The 26,478-nt window shown below is 36.9% G+C and overlaps 1 protein-coding gene across 2 annotated transcripts in view; it reads right to left on the bottom strand.

Moving 5' to 3' along the window:
• The window catches only part of SCAF8 (SR-related CTD associated factor 8), a 68,874-nt gene that overhangs the window by 19,111 nt on the left and 23,285 nt on the right, over window positions 1-26,478 (bottom strand). The window contains exons 2-11 of one of the 2 annotated variants that reach the window (XM_054722136.1): window positions 18,692-18,775; window positions 17,371-17,415; window positions 12,504-12,665; window positions 10,187-10,340; window positions 9,177-9,307; window positions 7,102-7,278; window positions 5,929-6,005; window positions 3,856-3,973; window positions 1,796-1,927; window positions 1,404-1,516 (exon numbers count right to left, since the gene is read on the bottom strand). In XM_054722136.1, the coding sequence (XP_054578111.1) occupies window positions 1,404-1,516; window positions 1,796-1,927; window positions 3,856-3,973; window positions 5,929-6,005; window positions 7,102-7,278; window positions 9,177-9,307; window positions 10,187-10,340; window positions 12,504-12,665; window positions 17,371-17,415; window positions 18,692-18,775 (1,193 nt within the window). Of the gene's footprint in view, window positions 1-1,403; window positions 1,517-1,795; window positions 1,928-3,855; window positions 3,974-5,928; window positions 6,009-7,101; window positions 7,279-9,176; window positions 9,308-10,186; window positions 10,341-12,503; window positions 12,666-17,370; window positions 17,416-18,691; window positions 18,776-26,478 lie in introns of both variants that reach the window. The other variant, XM_054722137.1, reaches the window with a different exon arrangement.

The raw sequence follows: 26,478 nt of genomic DNA, 5'->3' as shown, positions 1-26,478 counted from the left end.
AAAAAAAAAAACAAGAAAATAAAAAGATCCTTTAGGTGAGGTAGATGCTACATTGTTATAATAACAAAACAAAGAATGTTTCCAACAGAGAGCTAGGCCACTATATAATTCTGCTTACAAGCTTTCGACTTCTCCAACATGCTTATTAAGGAGGCACTACAAGACAAGTAAAGAAGCCACTGTGCTACAACCAAATTATAACTAACATAACTTCTTTAGCCAGATAATTCAGTGACATGAGGTGGATTTAGAGAAAGCTGACTGGTCAGGCTCTCATTTAGAAGAGGTCAATACACATAACATCTTGAAACAAACAAGAAATGACTAAAAAGGTGATCAAAGATACTGCTCCCTCTTCTAGCATTTACTTACTGTTCAGATTTTCAGGGTACTCATGTGCAGAAAACAGGGTATAAAAAATGTAAAAGACTAATGACTTTCCATTTTAATTGAGCCCAGAGCATAAAGAAATTCTATGTTTAATCTTTTATGATCAATCTAAACTTACACTTTTGTGTAAATCCAATGTAGTTTATAGTAAAGCCAATGTATACATGCTCCATAGAAATTTACCAGGTTAAGAAAAACCTTCTAACTCATAGTTGAATGAGCATGTACATTAATGTGCCTTATCCATGTTGAAAAGCTCACAAAAAAACATTTATAGGGTATTTTATAATAGTTTGATATTATGATTACTGTTTATGAAATATTTTTTGTAGTGTTATCTATATGATCATTTTTGGTATTATTATGAGATGAAATGGAATGTGAGAAATACGATAGAATTTCTAACACTTCCTCCACGGCCTGACTTAACTGTTGTTCTGAGACATTAATACCCTAAAAGGTGGATGTCATCAAAATATTATCCTATATAATAACCTATATAATAAAAGGCTAATATGCAAATTGTCCCCTCGGGAGTTTGACCAGGAGTTCGAACGCTCGCTGTGATGTGCACTGACCACCAGAGGCAGTGCAGAACATGGCGGGCAACCAGCGGTGACGGCAGGGTGCTGAGGGAGAGAGGGAAGGAGGAGGCAGGGAGGCCGGGAGGCAGGGAACTTGTTCGGCTCTGATAGCTGGCCAGGCCTACGGACCCGACCCGTGCACAAATTTCATACACCAGGCCTCTAGTTAACTATAATCAGACATAATCCAAAATCAAGGTCTCATGATATGGCTGTGATTCATGTATAATATTCAAATAAATGGCCACAGATATATTCAAGTAAAAACAGAACAAACTATTTTCTGTTTAGCAAATTCTGAATTACTTCTTTCTGAGACAATATAAGATATAATTCTAAGAAAAAAAATTCCCTTTCATCTTGATGCAAAGAAATAAAGCCAATATTTTAAATGTTTACAAACAACTATTTTTAAATATCATGTAGAACCTTGAACGAGAGCGTGAATGTGTTCTTGATCTTGAGCGAACAGCCACTTTCTTTGCTTCTTGTTCAAAGATCTCCTCTTCCGCACCATCTTGCCCTTCATCTATATCCATGTCCTTAATAGTCAAAAGAAGAGCAAACAAACAAAATGCCTAGTTTAGAATCAGTACATGCTGACATTTCTTCCTTACAAACTACTCACCATAGTAGCATTAATGTCTAATAGTAAAACATTTATAATGCAGAGCTTAGGTGGGGAGAAAAAACATTCAGGACATTACTGTTTTACATAAAATGAATAATAAAATATTCTACCTAAAATAAAAATTACCATCTTTTATAATATTTTTCTCTAATTTATAAATTTATGACCCAGGAAAGCATTTACTTTTTACCTGTTGCTGAATATCTATGGAATCATCCAAATTTGCTTCAGGTTCAAGGAAATGCTGTTGACTGCTCCCTTGTGAGGGTGACGCGGAATGCTCTGATCCAAATGTTCCTTCTTGACTATCCTGAGGGGTTGCCTATTGAAAATGTATACAAATACACAAACATTGAGAAATAGTGGATATTATTACAAATGAAAATGTAAATACACAAACATGACAATTTCTAAAAATTGAGCCCAGAGCATAAAGAAATTCTATGTTTAATCTTTTATGATCAATCTAAACTTACACTTTTGTGTAAATCCAAGTTTAATTAAAAGCAAAGCAGAACTTCATAAAAGGGGAGAAGACTATAATGTTAGAATAGAATGAGAAAATCAAGTGGGTCTCCAAGTGAATTTTTAATTGCGGAAAATATAAACGATCAAGAATTAATAAAGGGAGGATATCACGAATGATATGTAATGGTACCTCCACATGCGGTCAGGGCGACTATGTTTAGGGTGGCACTAGTAAGCCTATTCTTTTCTCTAGGACACTATTAAAACTTTTAGACAGCCATATTGAGCCTACTGGTACATAAAAATGCTTAATTTATTTTACTTATTTTTTTAAAAATATATTTTTATTGATTTTTTACAGAGAGGAAGAGAGATGGATAGAGAGTTAGAAACATCGATGAGAGAGAAACATCGATCAGCTGCCTCCTGCACACCCACCATGTGCCCGTAACCAAGGTACATGCCCTTGACCGGAATCGAACCTGGGACCCTTGAGTCCGCAGGCGGACGCTCTATCCACTGAGCCAAACCGGTTTTGGCAATTTATTTTACTTATTAATCCTATCTTAAATACAATAGGGCAATTGAACTGGTAGAGCCAATTAAACAATTTATTCAATTTGCTACTCTGTTGATATACCTTCCTATTCTAAATTATTTTCAAACACTATCTACCATATGCATTAGAAAAGTCGTTTTTCTTCACCACTCTCTTTCCTTCACTCATTTTTTAACAATGACGCTTTTAAGAACATCTACTCCTTTCAGAAGGGTGTTATTACGGTATCTTTTAAAATTATGGATAATGTATAGAGCAACTAAATAAACCGAGACGGGAGAGACTGAGATTCTTTAGAATCACATTCCCAAGTTTGTATTAATTTTCACCTTTCACTCCAATAACTTGGTGTTAATTACGAGCTGGTCAAGAGTACTACACCTTGATTTTCCTGCTTCTCCCAAACCTTGTGAAATAAAACTGCAACTAAGGCAATTCAAAAGTGTCACAATGATAGATGAACAAATCTGTTTTTGGATAAACTCTTCCATCATGACTACCTTTTGCCTCTGTAACAGCACTGAAGTAACTATCCCTCTTCCATATTTCCAGTCTTTCACTTGTACCTGTTACAGAAATTAGAATTCTGCCTTTGCCCACACGATGTATGTGCTTCATTAGAGAAGAGGTTACTTGAGGACTTGCTTTTCTGTTCACCTCTGTGTATGTTATTTGTCTAACAATGCTTATTTTAAATGGCTGTGGTGTTGTATTAAATTCACTTTCACCAAAAAGTTATGAATATTATAAAGATATTTCATTTCACTGAACTTCAATTTTCTATGGTATAAAATGGGAGTCAAAAGACCTATCTCATCAGCATTAAATGTAATCACCCTAATAAAGTTCCTGCCACATGGTAATAGCTGAAGTAAAGGCAGCAATCTATTCTGTCATCACCGCCATCAACAGCAGCAAAAATCATCACTACCTTGCTTGAGAGGGAGGGAACTGACTGAGTGGAGAGGAGCTAAGTTGTGGTATTGAAAGCCCATCTCTGTCTTCTGTTCTCCACTTCTAGGATACTGAGATTAATTTCTACAATGTTCTCAGTCCATTCATAAGTTGCTTGAGTACATTTTGACTACAGAAAAAAATTGTTAAATCCTAAAAGGACTAATCTTCCTAATAAGTTGAAGAAAAATCACCATACTTAAAAGAAACATCAATTTATAGAATACAGTCAGCAATAACTCCAAAGGCCACAAGATGGCGCTAAAAACCTTTTGAGGCTGCTGCTGGTCCAGGAGTTGCTGCCTGAGGTGTTCCAGGTTTTGCTGCTGTAGTTGCTCTGCTATCTGATGAAAAATGGAATTGTTCACAGATTCTGAAACGTGAGAACTAAAAGGAAAAACAAGTGGAAATATATTTTAAAAACGAGTAAAGATAATATAAAAATAACAGAGTATTCAACCCTGACCCCCAAAGCCAAGGAAATGAAACATACTCTACTACAATGTTTATTTTTGGAATACTAACAAAGAAAATGGAATACCTCAAAACATTACTATGTTAAAATAGAAATATACTCTTCAGTTGTGTTGCAATACATGACATGTTAGAGATACTCTGATAAAGATTTGATATTACTATCTCATGCTATTAACTATATGTTAGTACTTTTTACAATAGAATATTTTAAGAAAAGCTCAATAAAACTACTAAAATCAGTTTAAAGTATTTAAACAGTCACTTTAACTTCTCTAACTATGAAAGAGTGGGAGAAATGTTCTATTAGTACGTATGAAATCTATAATTATAATGGATAATAAAATCGATAAAATTAATCTGCTTTCTTTAAAAAAGCACTCATATTATTAGGTATGCTAACAGAAACAATGTTTAGATAAGAGGAAATAATTTAACTATACTCTGGGAAATTCACACCTGGAATACACCTGGAATTCTGGGTGCCACAAGGTAAAAGGAACAAAAAAGAGGGCATCCCAAAGGGGACAATCAGGATGGTGAGAAGTCTTGAAACAGTTAAATAAAGAGTACATCATCTGGAGCAAATAAGCCTAAAGAGAAGAATGATACCTATCTTCAAAAACTGAAGGGCTATGTCTCAAATGATAGTGGAGCAAATGTTTCCTTGCTTCAGAAAGCAGAACGGATGAGTGTGTAGATGGCAAATCAAAAACAGGATTCAGTAACAAAAGAACATAAAACAATAATTACTTAACTTCTCATAATGGAAGGCATTACTACCTTGGATAAATACCTTACTGTCAAGACTATTAAAGATAGATGATTCTTACATTGTTCAAGCAACTGATCTACATAATTTCAAATGCTTCTTCTAACTTCACAACTCAATCTAAAACATCAGCTGTTAATGTTTTCAAGTAGAATCTCTTTATCAAAGTAACATATTTGTATTTTATTTTATATAAATAATCTTTAAATACATTATCCCAATATATAAAACTAATAAACTGTTTGAAACAAGATTCCCAGAAGTTCTCCCCATTCATCAATCCACTTCCCTTCTCCCACCTTCCACACCACACCCAAGACTGTCCTTCCCAATGTTGTTTTCATGAACTTCACAAAATGTAGGGCTCTGCAGAATTGCTGGGGGTGGGGGTGAGGGTGGGGAGGCTGGCTAAATAAAAACATACAATCATTTCTTTAAAAAAAAAAAAAGATCCCACCCTGGCCAGTTTGGCTCAGTGGGAAGAGCTGCGGCTGAGGACGGAAGGGTCCTGGGTTCAATTCCAGTCAAGGGCATGTACCTCAGTTGCAGGCCCGATCAACGGGCATGGTCAGGGCATGTGGAAAGGAACCAATCGATGTGTCTCTCTCACATCGATGTTTCTCCTCTCTCTCCCCTGTTCACTCTCTCCCAAATCAATGGAAAAATATCACCAGGTGAGGATTATCAACAACAACAAGAATCCCTACAACCCTAACCTCTACTTCTCCTTAGTCTGATACACTTCCAGGATTTGATATACTTCCCAGAAGTGACCCCTGGCATTAGAAGCAAGCTTCTTTCCTATTATTTCAAACATTCTTATAAGTGAGATAAATAAAACCTAATATAGATACAGAAAATACCACTAGATTAATCAACATTCCCATAAAGACTTTTGATACAGCCAACTATCTGCAAAGAATAATATAGTGAGGCAACGAGAAAACCATCCTACCATCATTTTGTAATGTTGGAGCAAAACAGCCTAACTTACTCAAAGGATGTCTGGTAGTTCAGAATGCAGCAATCCACCCAATGTTTATAAAAAAAACCATCCAACACTTATGGTTATAAAGAAAAACATAATGATGCTTACAGTTGAGAAGTTGGAATTTCTTTTTTGGGTTCTTCACTATGCTCAGAATCTTCCCCAAAATCAAACCTATCCATCAACTTCTGGGGAGAAGGGGGTGAGGAAGGGGAGGAAGAGAAAGAGAGAGAGGTTAAGAAGTGCTTCTCACAAATATGTTACAAATGCTATTTTATTTAAAGGTCAATTACGTCTCACGAATTTATCTGTATCACTCAATAGTTAATATGAAAATGTTTCATATTATTCCTTCATGTTATACTATACTAAAACATTTTATTTGAGTGGATCTTTACTCTTCTTTAAAATACTGACATACATTGCCTTACTTAACAGAACAAATCATGCTACACAGGATAAATACTAATACTCTATAGAAGAAAAAATTAGAATCAAAATAAAGCGGCTTGCCAATGGTAATAAAGCTTGATAAAAATATCTAGGACTATAATCAATGATCTATTCCTAGTACAGTTTTCTTAAAATGCTCCACTGTTTCCTAAATGATCAATTTGAAGAATTTTATGTGGTCTAGCTATTTAGAGTCAGGCTAAATTACACTTGGAAGCTGCTGGCTAAAAAAATTTAGTAACTCAATAAATCATTATTTTCTATGGAAAATAATAGTAGCAAAAATAAAATATGGGTAACACTTCCAAGGTATTTTAATATTCCCATAATTAACAAGAATAGTAAAAATATCACACAATAAGCTATACGTGAAAAGTTTTCAACTTAAAAAATACTAGTTAGACCTCAATTTATCAAAATATTATAGAATTATAGAATAATGACAACTTGTAGAAAAGTTGTTCTTTGAACTTACACAATGAACAGCTTTAATTTTAGCAGGTTAAAATTATAGAACGCCATAATTAATACATTTGTAACATCCAAAAAAGAAATTTAGAAATTCAGAAAATAATCCTTTGCCTTAATGGTGAATTCACAATTTTACTGACCTAAAAATCTTTCATCTTTATGCAAAGAAAAATACTGTAAATGTTTCAAACCGAATTATGAAAGTACTTAATTTAAGAAATTTGAGGCTTTTGTAAAACTGGTAACATCCTGTACAGTAGATACTGAAATAATTCTATGATAAAATTCAATTACCCACATGCTAGTATATAAAATCCCATAATTCACACAGAACAGACTTGATAACTTAATTTCTACCTTGTTAAAAGACACTCCCTGTTCTAAGGGATTGAGCGTATTGGCTGCTGCAGCTGCAGCGGTAAGCTGTGCGGTCAGAGCCTGCAACTGAACAACAAGACCAGCATCCAGGGCCTGCAGAATGGAAGGCTGGGGCTTCTGCTGTTGTATCTGTAAAGTTTGTATTAACTGCTGAAACTGGAAGGGAAAAAAAGGGAAAATTAATATAAACAGGTGCTGGGTTTTATCTACCAGAATGCCCATCTAAAGCTTTTAGTCAATAGAATTCGTTCTAGTCTTTGGAGATGAAGAAAAAAAGGTAAACTAACACAAAACAAGAGTTAATTTTTAAAAAAATAAATTTTGTGTGCCCTCTATAGAACATTCCTTAATAAATTTGTCTTGCTTCTGGAAAGTCAGAACATTTTAAACAAAACAAAGTGTTCATTCAATGATAACCAGATAAAGAACTCATCACAAGCAGACTGATTTTTTTCACTAAGCTTTTCATCTCTTCTTCAATTAACTTACTTAATCTCTGTAAAAGGACAAGCACTGACCACAACTGCTTTTACTATCTTTCAGATCTGACATCTGATAGCATGTTTCCTCAAAGCAGGAAAGCAAAGAAATCTGTCCCTTAAAGCAGAGTCCAAAACTAAAGGTGAACAGTGAAACAAGGTGAAAGCAAGGAAAATAAAGGTGAACAGTGAAACAAGAGTTGAAAGTAACCCCTCTTCCCCCTTCTTCTCATCCACCCTCTTAGCGGGAGAAAGTACAAACACCACTCAAGATGACAGTAAGTAAAATAATTTCATGCCTATCTAAAATAGCAATATTAAGAAACAAGCAATATTAAGAAACAAAGGAGTCATTTAGCTATCAAATAAACATTTACTACAGACTGCTAATATAATACAAAAAAAATAATTTAAAAATATATGATGGTTGAATTACCGCACTAAGGACACTACAGAACAGACAGAATGAAGGGAGGAAGAAAGGAATAAAAGGGAACTGGTGAGGAAAGGAGGGAGGGAAGGAGGGAGGGAGGGCCATAGCTTTCCTTTACACACTTTAACAGCACCTTTTGGCACCCCATTCTCCCCAATAGCACTATTATATTTTCAGTCACCCAGGTTTAAATCAGTGCAGGATCCTACTTTTCCTCTACTCTGCACTTGATATTCCATCAATTACTGTGTCTTCTTGACTTTATGTACTATTTCTCCTGGAAAATCCCATCTCCTGCCAAAAGTATTTATTTTCATAAGTATTTTTAAAAATGGAAACATTTACTTTATGAATGATTTTCAAAATATCAGTATCACAAAATAAAATTAATAATCCAATAATTTCATGTATTACCAAATCAGTTTCCTAACTGTGCCAAAAACGTAGAAGTTGGGTCTAATACATGAATATAATTGAATTGGTTTTTACATTTTTAAAACTCTAGAATGGTCCCTTTTTTTTGAGATTGTCCTTTTTAAAGACCCTACTACTTTTCACAGTCATTATTCCCTTATATTATCATTGTTAAAACAAAGATACTCCTATCTCCAGACCTTCTCTCCTCTCCCACCCACTAAAGTACAGTTCAGATCATGTGACTTCAACATAAAATTATCTAGCAATTTCCCACTGCTTAGCATATCAATCCTTTATTTCTCAGCTCACCATTTATGTATAGTAAAACCCAGGCCCCATGCTTTGATCTACCATTTCAACTTTTTCACTAATAACTTACTAGTATATGCACAGGCCACCTTATCCTCCAGACAACTCAACTCTAAAATATCTTTTGTATACCCAATATACATTACTCATTCCTTCTACAAAAAAGTATTAAATGCCTACTAGAATCTAGAAACTAGAGATACAGCAGTGAACAGAACAGACAAAAATCCTTGCCCTTGTATAGCATACATTCCAGTGGGAAAAAACAGAATAAACAAAATAAGTAAATTATACACTGTAACAAGATAGTATGTGCTAAGAAAACACACACACACTCTTCAGAGGGTGCATTATGAAACAATCCATTAGGAAAATAATGAGTTCTATATCATTGTCAATATAAGAAAGCTTCTCACCTGCTGGCCTTGAGGACTTTGTAAGATCTGAGCTACAGCTGTAAGTGTATCTGTATTTGCTATCTGGGATACCCATGGATCAGGTAAACCTTGGACCACATTGGCTGGAGTAACAGGTGTCACAGGAGTTCCTTTAAAAAGAGACATTACACCCACCCCAATAAATTTGTAAGTAAGTAAATAAAGCTTGAAAGGGTAGAGAAATTTGCTCTGTCACTTACATAAAACACATACAAATTTATATAAATGTTTTTATTTTACTGTCTCCATTTTTAAAAATCATTACAGAATTAGACAGGTTAAAATACCAAAAGGATGGTCCATTCTTGTCTACAATTAACTACTTTAAATTACTACTATAATACTTAGCAGTCATTAAAAATCTTACTACAGATGAAAATTCAATTACATAAAAAAATAACCAAAATACAATCTTCAATGAAAAGTTATAAACTAGTATATATAAAACTATTTGTGTTCAAAAATGTGCGTGCACACGCACATGCGCGTGCACACACACACACACACCAAAAACTATATACCAAAATGTTAACAAATGTAATTGTTGGATATGATAAAAAAGTATGTCAATTAAAATTCAAGAACTGATTTTGAGATGATTATTAACGCATTCTTGGCTCCATCAAATAATTTTTTCATGGATTCTTATAATATTGTTTCTCTAGTATACTGTGAAATATTATCAAGTTGATTTGCATAGAAGTTTATAAGATTACAGGCAGTTAAATCAGAAAAAACCTGACTCACCAATTCCTAAAGGTTTTTTATGTTTATGTATCTAAGGATTAAAAATATTCAGCTCCCTAGTTTTTAGAAATGAATTACTCACAAATGTAATGTCTGATTTTATTTTTCCTTCCAATTACTTTTCAATTACCTAGTCTAGTCAAATTCTCCTGCACTGCAGAATCATTATTTTACATATGAATAATCACCTGAAAAGTATGGGTACAATATTTGGAAAACAAGTCTGTATCAAAGCAACGTACCTGGGGTATTGCTCATAGCAGCGGTAGTACTGGCCAGAACAGGTGTGACAACTGGAGGAGGAATTCCTGCTGCCATATCCAAAAGAGGCTGAATTATCTCACTCTTAAATACATTGTTCTTCTGCCATAAATTCAATACTCTCACTATTTTACTCTAGAAGAAAAAAGAAAAATGACACTGATTTTTTTTGCTTTCAAACCTTAGCACATACTATTTGGCCAGTGGGTGGGAAGAATGGATTAAAATAATTTCTACAGGACTTTCCAGCCCTGAAATTGTTTCTATAATTTTGCGTTCGGTAACCTTACCTGACTTGGGAAAAAACCACACAGGTTCATTTTGACAGATACACAAGTTAAGCAAAAGCTACGTTTAGCAGAAGGCGGGAAGGGCAACTAGGTTTCGGCTTCCACGTGAAGTCTAATGAGATCACGGTTATGGTTGGCTGGAGAAATGCCAGGCTGCTGCGGCAGGTCAGGATTCACGTCAGTACTAAAGTCATATTTGTAGTTGATTTTCACTTTATCTTTTAAACAAATAAGTAACATCAAGACAAAGTCCTCATCATACGTGACTTTATAAAAATTTCATTTTAAAACTGTCTAAGGATAGGGGAGGTTACTTCCTCAAGTAAGAATTTAACCAAATTTACACTCTTTCACAACTGTTCAGCATACAAAAGTTCTTTAAAAGCACTAAGTATTAGTTACTATCGGAACATTACTTACTCAATTAGGAATATAATTTAAATGACAGACTGAGCTTAAATATTAAAGAGACTTCTACATTAATGTATATATTTTGTAATATTAAAAGCAGCAATCTTAAGAATGAAAATCTGGTTCATTTTTAAATCCCTTATAATATTATACTGATGATTTTCAAAGTATGTCCAATCTAGATTAATATGTAAACTTTTGTATTTCAAATGAAGCATAGAAAATTACACAAAGAATGCTTCATACCTTCTGATTTGACTCTCCTTTCTAAGACGTGAGCACTTAAAATGTACCTTACAGTTTTTTGCTTTATAGAAAGAAATCTTCCAGTTCCCACTCATCCTGTAATTCAAAATTAGCTAGTCTCTGACAAGCTTCATTCTGTGTATCTAGCTACATACAAATAGTGCCTCAAGATTATGATTGAGATTATAGTGTCAATATAATCTGTCCTACTATAGTTAAAAAAGAAACAACTCTGTACTTTAAACTCTATTATAACTGAGAACATTATCATGAAGTCTACAAATTCAACACTAATTTGTTGTACACAGTAACTGATAGAAATCCAAATCCAAACTAGTGATATTTCTAAGTGTTTTGTTTAACTTCAAAAAATGTACACATAAAATTTTAAATTAGTTGTTTTAGATGGGATTCTAAGGTATCTATTTAAAGAATCATTTATGAGAGGTCACTTAAAATTAGAAACATTCTTTTTGCCTGCAAAGAATTATCGAAGTACCAAAGTAAATGTAAAAGAAAGTTTTGTTTCTCAAGCAAGCATATCCAACAATAGTTTACAAAAACTGATACAATAATATCTCCAAATATATCCATAACAACATTTTTTTCTTAATTAAAGACTGTAATTATTAAAAATAAAAACTACCTAAGTTTTGTGGTTCTTCTTTAAAGCAACCATTCTTCATCTATTCTTATCTTTTCCTACATAATCAATATTGCAATCAATCTGGTCAGAAGAGCACAATAAATTTCCAAATCAACACACAAAATAAGTAAACTTCTAGCATCTTTGCGCACGTATGAAGATAAACAACCCCTTGTTATTCTCCCTCAGGGTCTAAGGCCTTTTTTGTGTGGTACAGAATATTTACTCATTCAGACCTAGCAGGCCTAGTAGTGTGGTTTCCAGCACCAATAAAACTCTACCATAACAAAAGAATTCTAAGACGCAGGTTAGTTATTTTCTATTAGTTGCTTCACCAATCTGTTTTTCACAGACACTAAATAGGTAAATGAAGTCAAACAATCAAAATTCTGAATTGGTCATGAATGTGAATAAATAAAATTTTAGTATAATCCCAAAAGCTCATGATAGGAAGTTTCCTTAGCATCAATTGTTTCAATAAATTAAAAAGTAGCAAAATCAACCTACATCTTTCTACTCTGTTTAAAAAGATTCTAAGAACAAAAAGAAACATGGATAGTATAATAACTAAATATTCAAATTTGGAATAATTTCAGAGTAAAAGATAACATAAAATCATAAATTAAGATAAGCTAAAGAGTCTCATTAAGCCCCAAAAGGTAATGTTATCTATCTACTTTAAAAAAAGAAGACGAAGAAGCGTACCTTGTCATCCCCAGGGCAACGATATAAATTCTGGAAAGTGCTAATGATGTTATTACTAAATCTGGGTGCAAACACATCCTTTTCTTGACCAAACTGATGTCGAGATTGTCGTACAATGGAGTCGATAACATAAAGTCCAGGTACCTTGTATTCTGGTTTACACTGATTAAAAAAAGAAGAGTTGAAAGGTAAAGAAACGAGAAGGTAAAATTCCTGATAGACAAAAATCATCTTAAGTCCGATACAAACACAGCGCACTGTTCATTTTGAGGTTCTGCCGATTCAGACATTGACTACTCCCCATACCATCTCTGTCTGGAATGGCACTTTCAAGAATCTACTTGGGCTACTCTACACACTCATTTCAATTGTCAATCACCTAAGTTCCAATATAGGACTGCACAACTGTCCTGAATAACAACAACAACAACAACAAAAAAAACCCACAAAAGAATAAATAGGGTACTGTTATAATTAAAAATGATGGACAATGGTTTTGCAAAGCCCCATGGAAGGAAGCAGCAAATCCAGGAAAGAAGAACTCTGAGAAAGCATTGCCAAGGTGCATTAGATTTCATCTGAAACAGGTAACAATAGGGTTTCTGTACTAATGTAGGAACAAATACCAAATGGCAAATTATAGCATTCTAAATGTACTGAGCCCGAAGTTCAAAACTTTTCTCAAATACCACACCTGTAAAAAAGTTAAGACACTTCCATTCTGATTCCAATAATCTATTTTACCAAAATATTTTTTAGCTATTCCAAGGATGTTTCTCAACCTTCATATCCATTACCCAGATTGAAGAACATAAAAGTCTCCTCCTTTCTTGCCACAAGCTTTTCTAGCCTATTTAGTTAGGTGAGCACAATTAAGAATCCTTTTACTAACAAGTTCACTGCTTTCAGTTTGTCTTCATATCCAAAAACATAATAAAACCTGTTTCCCAAACATATTGTTGATTAAAATGAAATCATGGCTGCAAAAAGCAGGTTCAACTTTTGGATCTACTTAGGTAAGTAATTTCCTAGAAATCATAAACAGCGCCAAATCAAAATTATGTTCTTGGAAACTCAAGTACCAGAAAAGGATGTTCAATACACCCCCAACACAAAAACACCAAGATGATAAATTTCATATGTTCCTTCAAATCCTTTTTAAGAACCTTTTCTTTAAGATATTTATTAAGTCAAGAAAATGAAGAGACCTGTAGCACCAATTCACAAGCATTGATTGCAATGCGTGATCAGGGCACATACCCAGGTGCAGGCTCGATTCCCAATAGGGGGCGGCATGCAGGAGGCAGCCAACTGATGATTCTCTTTCATCACTGATGCTTCTATCTCTCTCTACCTTTCCCTTCCCCTCTCTGAAATCAATGAAAAACAAACAAACAAAAAACACACACACATTTAAATTTCCCCCCATTGACTAGGGAATATCATTCCTCTTTGGCATTCTCTCTAAGGAAGACTTTAAGACTCAAAAGGAAGTTGTATGGGCTATAACCAACTACACAAGTCGTGAAACAATTGAACAGATTGTATACCTCATTCATTGTGGTAGGAAATTTAGCATGATGACTGAAGAATGTGGCAGTGTGGACAAAACTGAAACTACAAAATCCTATATAATAAAACCCTAACATACAAATTGACCGAACGGCCAAAAGACCAGCAGAAAGACCGGTCGCTATGATGCGCACTAACCACCAGGGGACATATGCTCAACGCAGGAGCTGCCGCCTGGTGGTCAGTGTGCTCCCACAGGAGGAGCGCTGCTCAGCCAAAAGCCTCTGCTGCCTCTGCTGCAGGCGGGCGGTAAGGAGCGAGGGTCCCAGACTGTGAGAGGGCGCAGGCCAGGCTGAGGGGGCCCCCACCCCCATGCACAAATTACAAATTTCGTGCACTGGGCCTCTATAGTTTCATTAATAAAGCTCTATAAAGCTTCATTAATAATCATTTACTTGACTGAGAAATGTTTCTCCTTTGAAGAAGAGGAATGTTCAAAATGTGCCAAAAACTAATCCTGAAGGCTGCATGTTACAAGTTCAGGGTGGCCCTCGCCCTCCTGGGACCTTTAACTTTTAGATTGCACAACTGAGGCAAAAGTTGTTTGCTGTGTACTTTTGATAGTTATAATTAACCTAGTTATTAATAAAAGGAAAGGAACAAAAGGAAGGCCAAATATAGGCATGTCATTTGGGCAGCTTCACCAGGAAACTAAAGCTTTACACGCCCCAGAAAGCCACTGGTCTATGCCCCCGAGATGGCTGGGGGAAGGGACTGGAGGCAGAGAGAATAGCTGCATGCCCAGTCAAGTTGGGGTGATATTGGGAAGGTACTGGCCTATCAGTGACACCTGGGACTAGGTCGTTAGCCAGAAGGGTGTAGCTATTGCAAGGGAGCAAAATTTGGGCTATTTAATTCCTTAAACAAAGGACTTCACTCGCTGTTGCTTGTGGCTCTCTTGGGACTCTTGTTGCAGGGGAGCTCGAGTTCTCTTGGTTCCCCTGCTTTTGCCCCCCCACAATGGACTGATGGGCTGCAACTAGCCTGATGCTGAACTGGACCCGGCTGCAACATGGACGGAAACTCTGGACACCGGCTTTGCTTCTAGCTCTGCTGAAACCCCAGCTGCACTTCTATAACTGCAATAGGGAAAACGGGACTTTGAAAACCCAGGGATGTAATTCCATGCAAATAAAAATCACTCATTCTCCAGTGTGAGTCTCAGAAAATTCTTTTTCTAGAGATGTCAGAATGACTCCATCCCCAGCATGCAGTGCGGAAAAGGAAACCCAATTTCCTGATATCACTTTGTTTGGTTTAAGTTTGTCTTACAGTTTCTCTAAGAACTCTTTAAATGTGGATGTGGTTTGTTACTGTAGCACTTTTTAAAATAAAAACTATACTTGAACAGTTCTAAATTATATATACTACACAAAGTTTCTCATCCAATAGGTTTCTTATGTCTATGTGGAATTTCATATATTGCAGTGTCCTACAAATGAAGATTAAATTCTACCCATTTCCTTCACTTCCAAAAAAAAATGTCCCCTCAGCTACTGACTTGCTTCTTCAGATTGACTCTACAATTATCTCACAAAAATAACTGTGCTCACCCAAGGACTTCCTAAGATTCTGAAATAACTAATTAAAAGTGCCATTGCCCAAATCAAATCAGTCAAAAAACATTAATGCATAAATTCAGTTCCTTACTACTCAAACTGTGGTTTAGGAACTAAAAGCAAAGACATCAGCTCAAAACAGTTAGAAATGCAATACGAGCCCCTCCCACATTAGTGAATCAGAGTCCGAATTTTAACAAGATCCCTAGGCACTGCTCCAGACATTCGAACCTTTTCAGAAAGACTTTTAAAGGCTTTAAATTTCCAACTACCAAAGCTTTTATTTTATACTTTGCCTTATCTAAAACACATAGCATACTTGTTATTTTACCCTTGTCTTAATTCACTCGTGTTCATACTTTTTAAGTACTGAAGAAAAATTTCAAAAGAAACAAAAACTGAATCACATAAAGGTTTACTGATTTACTCAAGCTTATCTAGCTAGTTTAGTGACAGTAATCTCACTCTAACCCATGCACCCTTTTTCCTACTTTTGTTCAAGAAAGTCATTGCAACCTTGCTGAATACTAATGCCATTTACCTCTGATGCTCAAAACTGGTTCTGCTTCTAATTAGGCATGTGAACATGGGCAGAGAAGAAAACCTAAATTCAATTACAGTACAGATTTCCAATAGTATCATTTTATGTCTTATGTTTCCCCACCCCAAACTGTGACACCAATAGTGCATCGATCACAAAGAAGGCAACAATTATATAATATTGTCACCTCAGACATGGGCTATTAAAAACATTATTAAAGGTGCACAAGATAGCGGCTTTCAATTTCATCCCCCTCTGCTAACACTGGAAAATGAAACTTCAGATCTATGTATCAACATGTTGAGATGTATAATGCCCTAATGGATGAGACAAAATGCACCAGCAGAGAAGCAACTGATAGGCAATAGTTTTATTGACACTTTAGCTGCTCTCGAGGCATTCAGCTTGAAATGACAAATGAGAATTTTTTTAAAGACTATAGAAAGCAATGAATTTATAATTTCATTAAAAACCAATCATATCAATGCCATTTTCTTTTCAAGGAACAGATGCTCACCATGGCAATGCAAAGTAACAAAAAGATCTACCTGAAAACTATTGTTTTTAGAGTCATCCAAAAAGCACTTTCATTTTATTCCTTAATCTAGTCTAGTCTAGTATAATAAAAGGGTAATATGCAAATTGACCCTAATGGTGGAAGGACCGGGAATGACTGGTCGCTATGACACACACTGGCCACCAGGGGGCAGACACTGAACGCAGGAGCTGCCCCTGGTGGTCAGTGCGCTCCCACAGGGGGAGCTCCGCTCAGCCAGAAGCTGGGCTGACAGTGGTAGCAGGAGCCTCTCCTGCCCACTTGGCAGCGCTAAGGATGTCCAACTGCGGCTTAGGCCCACTCCCTGGGCAGACATCCCCCAAGGGCTTCCAGGCTGCCAGAGGGATGTCTGCCTGCCAGCTTAGGCCTGATCCCCCAGGGAGCAGGCCTAAGCTGGCAGGTGGACATCCCCTGAGGGTCCAGGACTGTGAGAGGGTGCAGGCCGGGCTGAGGGACACCCCCCCCCCCCTCCAAATGCACAAATTTTCATGCACCGGGCCTCTAGTTAGAAAATAAAGTAAGTGAACAGTCCATTAAAAAAATTTCAACTTGGGTATTTGATTTAAATGATTTCAATGACAAGGCATTAATCTATAATTTTAATTCATTAAGCATATATATGGAAAATTATATACTTACTTTCTGAATGAATTTCTCAACACTCTGTACCACATGTTTATAGAACTAAAAAAAAAAATAAAGCATGGTTTTAAGAATCTGTTTGCATAGATTAGCATTTTCCTGCTAAACATAGGATTTACTATAGTTTCAAAGGTCTATCAAAACAATGAATATTAATCATGAATTTTTAGACAATCATTCATGTAACTGGTCTTTACAACTACCTATGATGTCTAATCAGTAAAGGAATTCCTGAAGTACATACATGGTCATTATATTCAAGATGTGTTACATTAACACAGATACACAAGAATTTTAATTCTTCATGAAAGCGTATTTTCACAAATAGTTATAACGGCAGCAAAATATTTGTGATAAGCACACTGGCAGATATATATTCTTATTTTTGCAGAAGGAAAAGATTTTCTACAGTATCATTTTTTAGCTAAATTAGCATAGTAGGAGAAAAATCAAATAAATGTCAACAAATAGCATTAATAAATGTATGCAAGGGAGTTGTTTTCAAAGTCATTATCTCCCTGCTTACCCTGGTATGTCAGAGTATTGCTGATGTTCTTATTCAGAGTAGGAAAACATACCACCAAATATCCACAGGTTAATAAGTAACTACATAATTAAAAAAAAGCACTCATTCTCAATTTTAATAGCCCTGCTCAAGCAGGGAGTCTTAGCTTTGGGGACAGGAACCTCTTGGAGAGATGTCTATGGCTGAGCTTCAAAAGGTCCTTAATGCCAATAAATTTTGTGTATATGTGTACTTCTCTAGAGAAGATCCAACCTCTTCCTGAGATTTTCAGAAGTATCCATGAGTCAACATGTTCAAAACCATTGTATGAGAGCAATGGCTAAATGTCTGTGGCCTCTTCCCACAATTCAAATGCCCTATGTACAATGAGGCTCAATTATTTTCCATAATGGCTCATTTTCAAATATTAAATCCAATCAATAAGAAAAAAATCAATAAAAAATTTTTAGAAAAATTTTACTAATTCAAGATTTCAACATTCTGTAAAGTCAGTATGCCAAATAACAGCGTTACACACATCCTCCAAAATGTGCCTATGCCTAAAATCTTACCCACCTAAGAAAAGTAAGGAAAAATGCTGGCTCCAAGTTTATGAAAGAACATTTATCAAAATGTTGTGTTTATCTCTAGGTGGGAGAGTTTACAATGACAGATTTTCATTTTTGTGTTTTTCTCCATGAATATGTATTAACTCTATAAAGAGGAAGAACATATATAATCTATAAAAATTATCCCAGCTCCAAAATATTAGTGCAGCATTTTCTTTTTAAAAACAAGAATAAAATGTATTACCTTAATAGCTTTGATGGCTGCCTTAGTGATTTGGGTCATTTTCGCTTTCGAAATTGGTGGCTTGTAGTCATTCAGGGAATACAGCTGATAAAAACAACAACAACAAATTTTAATCCTCACCCAAGGACATGCTTATTGATTTGAGAGAGAGGGGAGGGAAAAGAGAAGAAACATCAATGTGAGAGAGAAACATTAATTAATTGCCTTCCCATATCTGCCCAAACAGGGGATTGAACTCATAACCTAGGTATGTGCCCTGACTGAGGACACGCCAACCAACTGAGCCACAACAAATTTTAAATTCAGCAAAACTGTCTCTAAGCAATTATATGAAATTACCAAACATTTCCAATTTTATATTCTCAATGAAATCAAAGTACTGCCTTTCTTTTAAAAATCAAGTTCAACATTATTAGCCATCTGGGAAACGAAAATCAAAACTACAATGAGGTATCAAGTCAACTTGCTTATAGTAAAAAAGACAGAAAATAATGTGTAGTAAGAATGTGGAGGAACTGGAACCCTTATACAATGCTCATGGGAATGTAAAATGGTACAGCAGCTTTGGAAACCCATTTGGCAGTTTCTTAAAAAATGAAACATAATAATATACAGTATGGCCCGGCAATTCCACTCCCAAGTAGTAACCCACCCATCATTTGGCAATAACTCACTTTAATTCTAAATTGTAAATACCGTATTTTCTGGCGTATAAGACGACCTTTTAACCCAGGAAAATCTTCTCAAAAGTCGGGGGTCTTACACGCCGGAAAATACGGTAACCCACCCATCATTTGGCAATAACTCACTTTAATTCTAAATTGTAAATACCGTATTTTCCAGCGTATAAGACCCCCGACTTTTGAGAAGATTTTCCTGGGTTAAAAGGTCGTCTTACACGCCGGAAAGTACGGTATATATGAGAGAGTTGAAAATATACGGTCACATAAAACTTGTACACAAATGGTTACTGCAACATTATTCATGAAAAAACTCATTTAAAAAGTGAAAACCACCCAAATGTCCACCAACTGATGAAAATTTAATAAAGAAATTATTAGCCATGAAAAACAAAAATGAAACGTGCTACAAAACAGATGTATTTAAAAATTACTATACTCAGTTAAAAAAAGAAAAAGAAAAGCCATATTAATTTAAAAATAAAATAGCTTGGCCAGTGTTGCTCATGATCAACCCATGCACCAGGAGGAGGTTGCCAGTTTGATTAGAGGTAGGGCACACTCCTAGGTGTGGGCTTGGTCCCCAGTAGGGGACATGCAAGAGCAGCCAATCAATGTTTCTCTCTTATCCATGTTTCTCTCTTTCTCTCTCTCTCTCCCTGAAAACAATAAAAACATATAAAAAATTTTAAATGAAAAAACAACAGACAATTATGGTATTATCTATACTAATAAAAGGGTAATATGCTAATTAGACTGGATAGACCAGAAATCTTCCAGTCGTCCGGTCCTCCTTCCAAAGCCACGGTGGCACGGGCCAAGGCAGAGGCAGTTAGGGGTGATCAGGCCTGCAGGGGAGGGTGGTTAGGGGCAATCAAGCAGGCAGGCGAGCAGTTAGGAGCCAGCAGTCCCAGATTGAGAGAGGATGTTCAGCTGCTGGTTTAGGTCCGATCCTGCATTGGGCCTAAACCAGCTGTCGGACATCCCCTGAGAGGCCCCGGATTGGAGAGGGTGCAGGCTGGGCTGAGGGACCCTCCCCCCCCCCCCCACCGTGTACTAATTTCATGCACAGGGCCTGTATTCTATACTAATAAAAGGGTAATATGCTAATTAGACCTGATAGACCAGATGTCTTCCTGATATCATTCTGGACGTTCTTCCTGACAAAGCCGGGGGTGTGGCCGGCCTGCAAAATGCCCAAGGCCCCTCGCTCAGGGCGGCCTCGCCCCAGCGGGGACCCACACCCTGATCCGGGGCCCCCTTCAGGGCAGGCCAGCCGGCCTCCACCCGTGCAACAGGCCTCTAGCCTATATAATAAAAGGGTAATATGCAAATTGACCCTGACAGCAGAACGACCGCTGGACCAGTCACTATGAGGTGCACTGAACACCTCTCGGTCCCTTCCTCTGGCTGTCAGGCACTGATCACCCGATGGCGAATGGGGAACCAGGGGTGGGTGGCGGCGGAGGGCGGGGCCGGCTGCAGGCAGCTGGGGAAGATGGCTGATCGCAGGTCAGGCCTAGGGACCATACCCACACACAAATTTTGTGCACTGGGCCTCTAGTCTATAATAATAAAAGCGTAATATGCTAATTAGACCGGACGACCTTCTGGATGAAGCCAGGGCTGCAAGGGAAGCCTGGGTCCTGGGTGCCAGAGGGAAGCCAGTGTGGCAGCAGGGGGAAAGAAGGCCTACTCTTGCACAAATTTCATGAATTGGGCCTCTAGTATTTATATAGAATGTCCAGAAAGGACAAATCTATTAGTGACTGTCTTCAAAGTGGAAGAGGCGGGAGTTGGTAAGAAGTAAGGAGTGAGTACTAATGAGCACGGCATTTCTTTTAGGGGTAATGAAAATATTCTAAAATTAAATGTGGTGATGGTTATACAACAATTCTAAAAACTACTGCATTATACACTTTAAACTGATTAATTATATGACATGTGAATTGTATCTCAAAACTTTTTTAAAAAATCAATAGATTTCTTGTTTAGCAATAATCTCCCCCTCAAAAAAATCTTTTTTTGTTTTGAAATTTCCATTTTAAGCAAAGGATAATACTGCTTGGAGAGAAAACTGAGACAAGGTGGTGAATTAGGAAACAACAAATAACTGAGCTTAAATGAATAGTGATTAAAATTTGCAATGTACTCAGTGATGCTAAGATTTTAAATAATGCTGTAAGATACTATATACAAGTCTGGAAACTAACCTTTGGTCATTACAACACTGCAAAAACAACTTGTACAGACGATAGAAGCAAGTTTGATTAATAAACTAGAAATCCACCACTGAATTCTATTCATTTTACCCAGTTTTCCCCATATTTGTTTCTCCTCCTCCTCCTCCTCCTCCTCCTCCTCCAATCATGACCACAACCATAGTCCAAATTACTTTCATCTCTCATACAGAGAACACCTAAATGTGGCATGTCTACCTTTACAAAAACTAATCTGATTAGGTGATTAATATTCACCAACCATTCTCTCTACCCCTTAAAAAGGTCAGTGACTTCCCATTCTTTGAAGAAACACAAAAATCTATATATACAAGGTCCTGCTTGATCTAACTCCTGCCTACCTTTCCAGTTTCATTTCACCCCATGATTCCCTCCCCAGCCCTATGCTCCAGGCACAAAGATCTTTCTCAGTTCCCAATTCAAAGCCTTTAAAATGGGTTTGTTCTATTTGGAATACTCTCTCTCCATCAGTGCCTCCCCGCTGTTAATGCACACTCATCCACCTTAGTTAAAGCATCACCTAATGAGGAAAGCCTTCCCTACTCCCTCCCCAACCAGATCAAAACCTTTTATGCTCTCACTCTACTGTTCGTTGCCTTCGAAGTAGTCATTGCAGTAATTTGGCATTTACTGTATGATTTTTAATATCTGAGTATTAGTAAAAGACAAAGGATGTAAGTTCTTTAATGCAGTTTAAGTTAACAAGAGGTTAATTGTACACCAAGAGCTGTGCAAGCTGAAATCAATCCTGGTAGAAGTACATTCAGTTCCCATAAAGCTGCCCACCTGTTGATAATAATGCCCAACCAGGGTTAGGATCTCATCAGATCCTTTAAGAAGTGCCATCTCTGTCCAGCTCACAGGGAACTTCAATATATTTGTAGACTCAATTCCTACCCCATGCCAGTCTACTCACCAGGTGCAAAATAACATCAACACATTCTATAGTGCTTGTAACAAGTCATGCAAAGCGAAGAATTCATTGCTGCCCATCTGAGATCCACTACCGCCCTCTCCTACTAGAGAATAAGCTCTAAGAATGAAACCCTGACTTTGTTTAGATTTTTTCCCTTTGCACCAAACTGTATCCTCTGTGTCCAATAGAGAATATATGCTTATTAATAAATTAAAATGAACAAATACAAGACACAGCATTGCACAAGCTTTACACAGAAAGAACTGGATTTGAATTCCAACTAAATCATCTTACTACAAGTTGTTAAACCTCTGGAAGCTGTTTTCTCATTTATAAAATAAAAATACTCATTTCACAGAAACATTGCATATAAACTTTTTAGAACACAATAAAGTAGCTCAACAAAGTTGGCCATTATTAAAATTAAAATGCTCCTCTTTGGTAGTTATTCTCCATTAAGTGAACAACATTAAAAGACCCATCAAACATGTTTTCACTAAGCCATTTGAAGGTCCTTTCTATAGTTTTGTTGTATACAAAAATAAAATCTATTTTCAACTGTGATGAACAATGCTAAGATGCTTCCAAGTTCTTTTTGAAGTAGGTGGAGTATAAATTTACACATTTAATGAACTAGTGTTACCCAGCACATGACATCAGAAACAGCTTGTCATCATCCAATTTCCTTCTACTCTATTTCCATCTTCACATTTAAATATTCTATATATTCCACCATTGCATCAAACTCAATCATCTTGGACCTCCATCAAAGACTTGAGAATTTTTATGGATGTCACTATAACCATTCAGTATTTTAAACCCTCATTTTAATCAAATTCAGGGTGTTCCAAAAAAATGCAAACACACTTTGAATAATTATAATTCCAATGGGTTAAATCTGAAAAGAAACATCACTTGAACTATCAGCTGTTAAACTGTGTACATTTTGGGGAGACACCTGTATATAACCTATCACTCAACATTTGATCCGGGACAGAAAGCACACCATGGTTTGAACAATGGAAAATGCTGGAGAAGAATAAAAGTTGACTCTGGGACCTTCTTTTCCTTTGCCTGACAATTCTCCTCTCAGTGTTTGAGTCAGAAGACAGACGTGGCTGCTTGCTCCTGAGGCCTGGGCTCTCTGCAGACCCAGTGTTCTCAAATACGGGTTGTAATCCCACCACCTATTTCTTGGGGTCTGACTCCCTACTACCATGTTTTCCAAAGTCTAAAGTGGCTGCTGATCCTGCTATGCCATTCCATCCAATTACTCACTCAGTTTAGACTACTTTAACTTCCTTAGGGCTACTGATGCCTGCTGTGTCTACACTCTGCTTCCAAATTCAAGCTTTCCCCCCGTCACGTGCTATGTTCTCATGTTATCTCATACTGTATGAACAATTCTTTACTTACACAAACTCTATCCATCTGACCCCAGTGATTGAAATGAAATCCAGTCTTGACCTGCCCCTTCCTTCGGCTACTCAAGACTTACCAATTTAAAGGAAAGATGTAAACAATAGCCTGGGTTTTCAGTCTAATTAATTCATTATTTATGTTTCAATTCCCCTCAGGTACACTGAAAAATAAGTGCTCTTTGAATTAGTAACATTTTAAAATTCTATACTATCACTTGTAGGCACCACATCAAATGCTTATTTTTAGATCTAAAAACAACTTCTGCAAATCAAATCAAGGTATGAAGAATCTTTTACCTAAACTGAGATATCTTATATGCTAGTGGCTACTGCAACAAAAAACTTTCATTTCTAATAAAGATTTTTTAAGTTGTTCTCTCCCATCGATGTTTCTAACTCTGTAAACCTCTCCCTTTCTCTCTGTTAAAAAATCAATAAAATATATTTAAAAAAAAAAAAAAAAAAAAAAAGATTTTTTAAGTTGTTGATTACTACCCAGGTCAGGGTCAGCACAGTTAATATTTTAGGCTTTGGAGTCCACATGATCTCTATCACACTCCTTATACTTAGCTCTATTCACATAGCAAGAAAGCAGCCACTGACAATCCATATATAAATGGACAGGGCGTGCTCCAACAAAACTTTTTTACAAAAGCAGGCCAACCCCTGCATTTGGACAGTATTTCTCAACTCTACAAATGTGCACTATTTGGGGGGATAAACATTGCAATCTCATGTCCTTAGAAAGCATCTTCATGCCCTCCCTCATCTACACACTGAGTGAAGCTCATTACCCCAAACTTAAAATGTTGTACTCTATTGCTTATTATTTCAAGTACTCTGCAGTTCAAAAATGAGTGCCTTTTTCAACTTGAACACTACTAAATAAATACTATTATGACCTTGGAAGAACCCAGCAAAGAACTTAATTGTGACATACCCCAAAGGACATTCAAAATTTGGGTGAAATCTTGCTCATTTACAGACTAATATTATGCCTTCAAAGCTGTTGGTTCTATGACCAATGGAATTAACCTTAAGTGTGAACCTACAGTAACTAAAACAGTAATCAACTCAATCCATTTTTTCTACAGTGGTCCTTTCGGGACTTGAGAGTACTAGTTAGGATCCCTTAAATCTACAAAGAAATCAGAAATCATACAAGTTCTTGAAGCAATACAATCTTGACAATTTCAATGCAAAATAGCATGCTAACCACAGACATTTGTCTTTTCCTCTCCCTATTGAGAGGACAATAAAGAAATAAAAAATTCAGAAGGTATAACAACTCACAATGAAAAGCAGAATGAGGATTATAGAATCAGCAGACAAAACGTCACAAATTTCCAGGAAATGGAAATGTGGTAAGGATTGGTAACTGATGAAACAGAGAAGAATACTCAAGGCACAGTCCATACAAAAGAAGATATAACCAAAGAGAAAAATAATTTGTCCTGCAGAATTCCAGATGCCCACCACTCAAAATCAAGGTATTAGAGAGGACATGAGAGTATTATGCTAAGTGAAGTGAGATATAAAAAGACAAAAACTGTATGATTTCCCTCTTATGTGGAACTAGAGGCCTGGTGCCTGAAATTCGTGCACTCGGAGGGGTCGGGGTCCCTCAGCCGGGCCTGCGCCCTCTTGCAGTCTGGGAGCCCTCAAGGAATGTCCAACTGACAGCAATCAGACATCTTCAGCGCTGCTGTGGAGGTGGGAAAGGCTCCCGCCACCACCGCTGCGCTTGCCAGCCGTGAACCCAGCTTCTGGCTGAGCGGTGCTCCCCCTGTGCAAGCACACTGACCACCAGGAGGCAGCTCCTGCATTGAGCATCTGCCCCCAGGTGGTCAGTGTGCGTCATAGCGATCAGTTGTTCCAACATCAGGCTGAAACCTACTCTCCGACATCCCCCAAGGGGTCCTAGATTGCAAGAGGGCGCAGGCCAGACCAAGGGGCCCTACCAGTGCACCATCAGGACCAGGGAGGGACGCAGGAGGCTGGCCAGCTGGGGAGGGACCAAGGGAGGGTTCCAGGGTATGTCTGGCCCATCTGGCTCAGTCCCAATCAGCTGGACCCCAGCAGCAAGCTAACCTACTGGTAGGAGTGTCTGCCCCCTGGTGGTCAGTGCACGTCATAGCGAGTGGTTGAGCAGCCTTAGCATATCATTAGCATATTATGCTTTGACTGGCTGACCAGATGACCAGACGACTGGACACTTAGCATACTAGGCTTTTATTATATAGGATATCAAACAAAAAGTAACAAACAAAAACTCATACAGACAACAGAATGGTGGTTACCAGAGATCAAGGGAGTGGGGAGGTGCGGGGAATAAAATAGATGGTAACAGATGGTGAGCACAATGTTGTGTATCTGAAAATTATGTTATTAACCAATGTTACCCCAATAAATTTAACTTTTAAAAAGAGCCTATAATTCACCAACTTTAATACTTGAGAACCAATACACCTTATTACAAATTTTACTTCAACAAGTCAAAAACTAGGTATTCTCTACATCCAAAATTTCT

This window comes from Eptesicus fuscus, chromosome 10 (genome assembly GCF_027574615.1).
Source record: "Eptesicus fuscus isolate TK198812 chromosome 10, DD_ASM_mEF_20220401, whole genome shotgun sequence".
Classification (NCBI taxonomy): Eukaryota; Metazoa; Chordata; class Mammalia; order Chiroptera; family Vespertilionidae; genus Eptesicus; species Eptesicus fuscus.
This window is presented reverse-complemented; position numbering and strand designations above follow the sequence as displayed.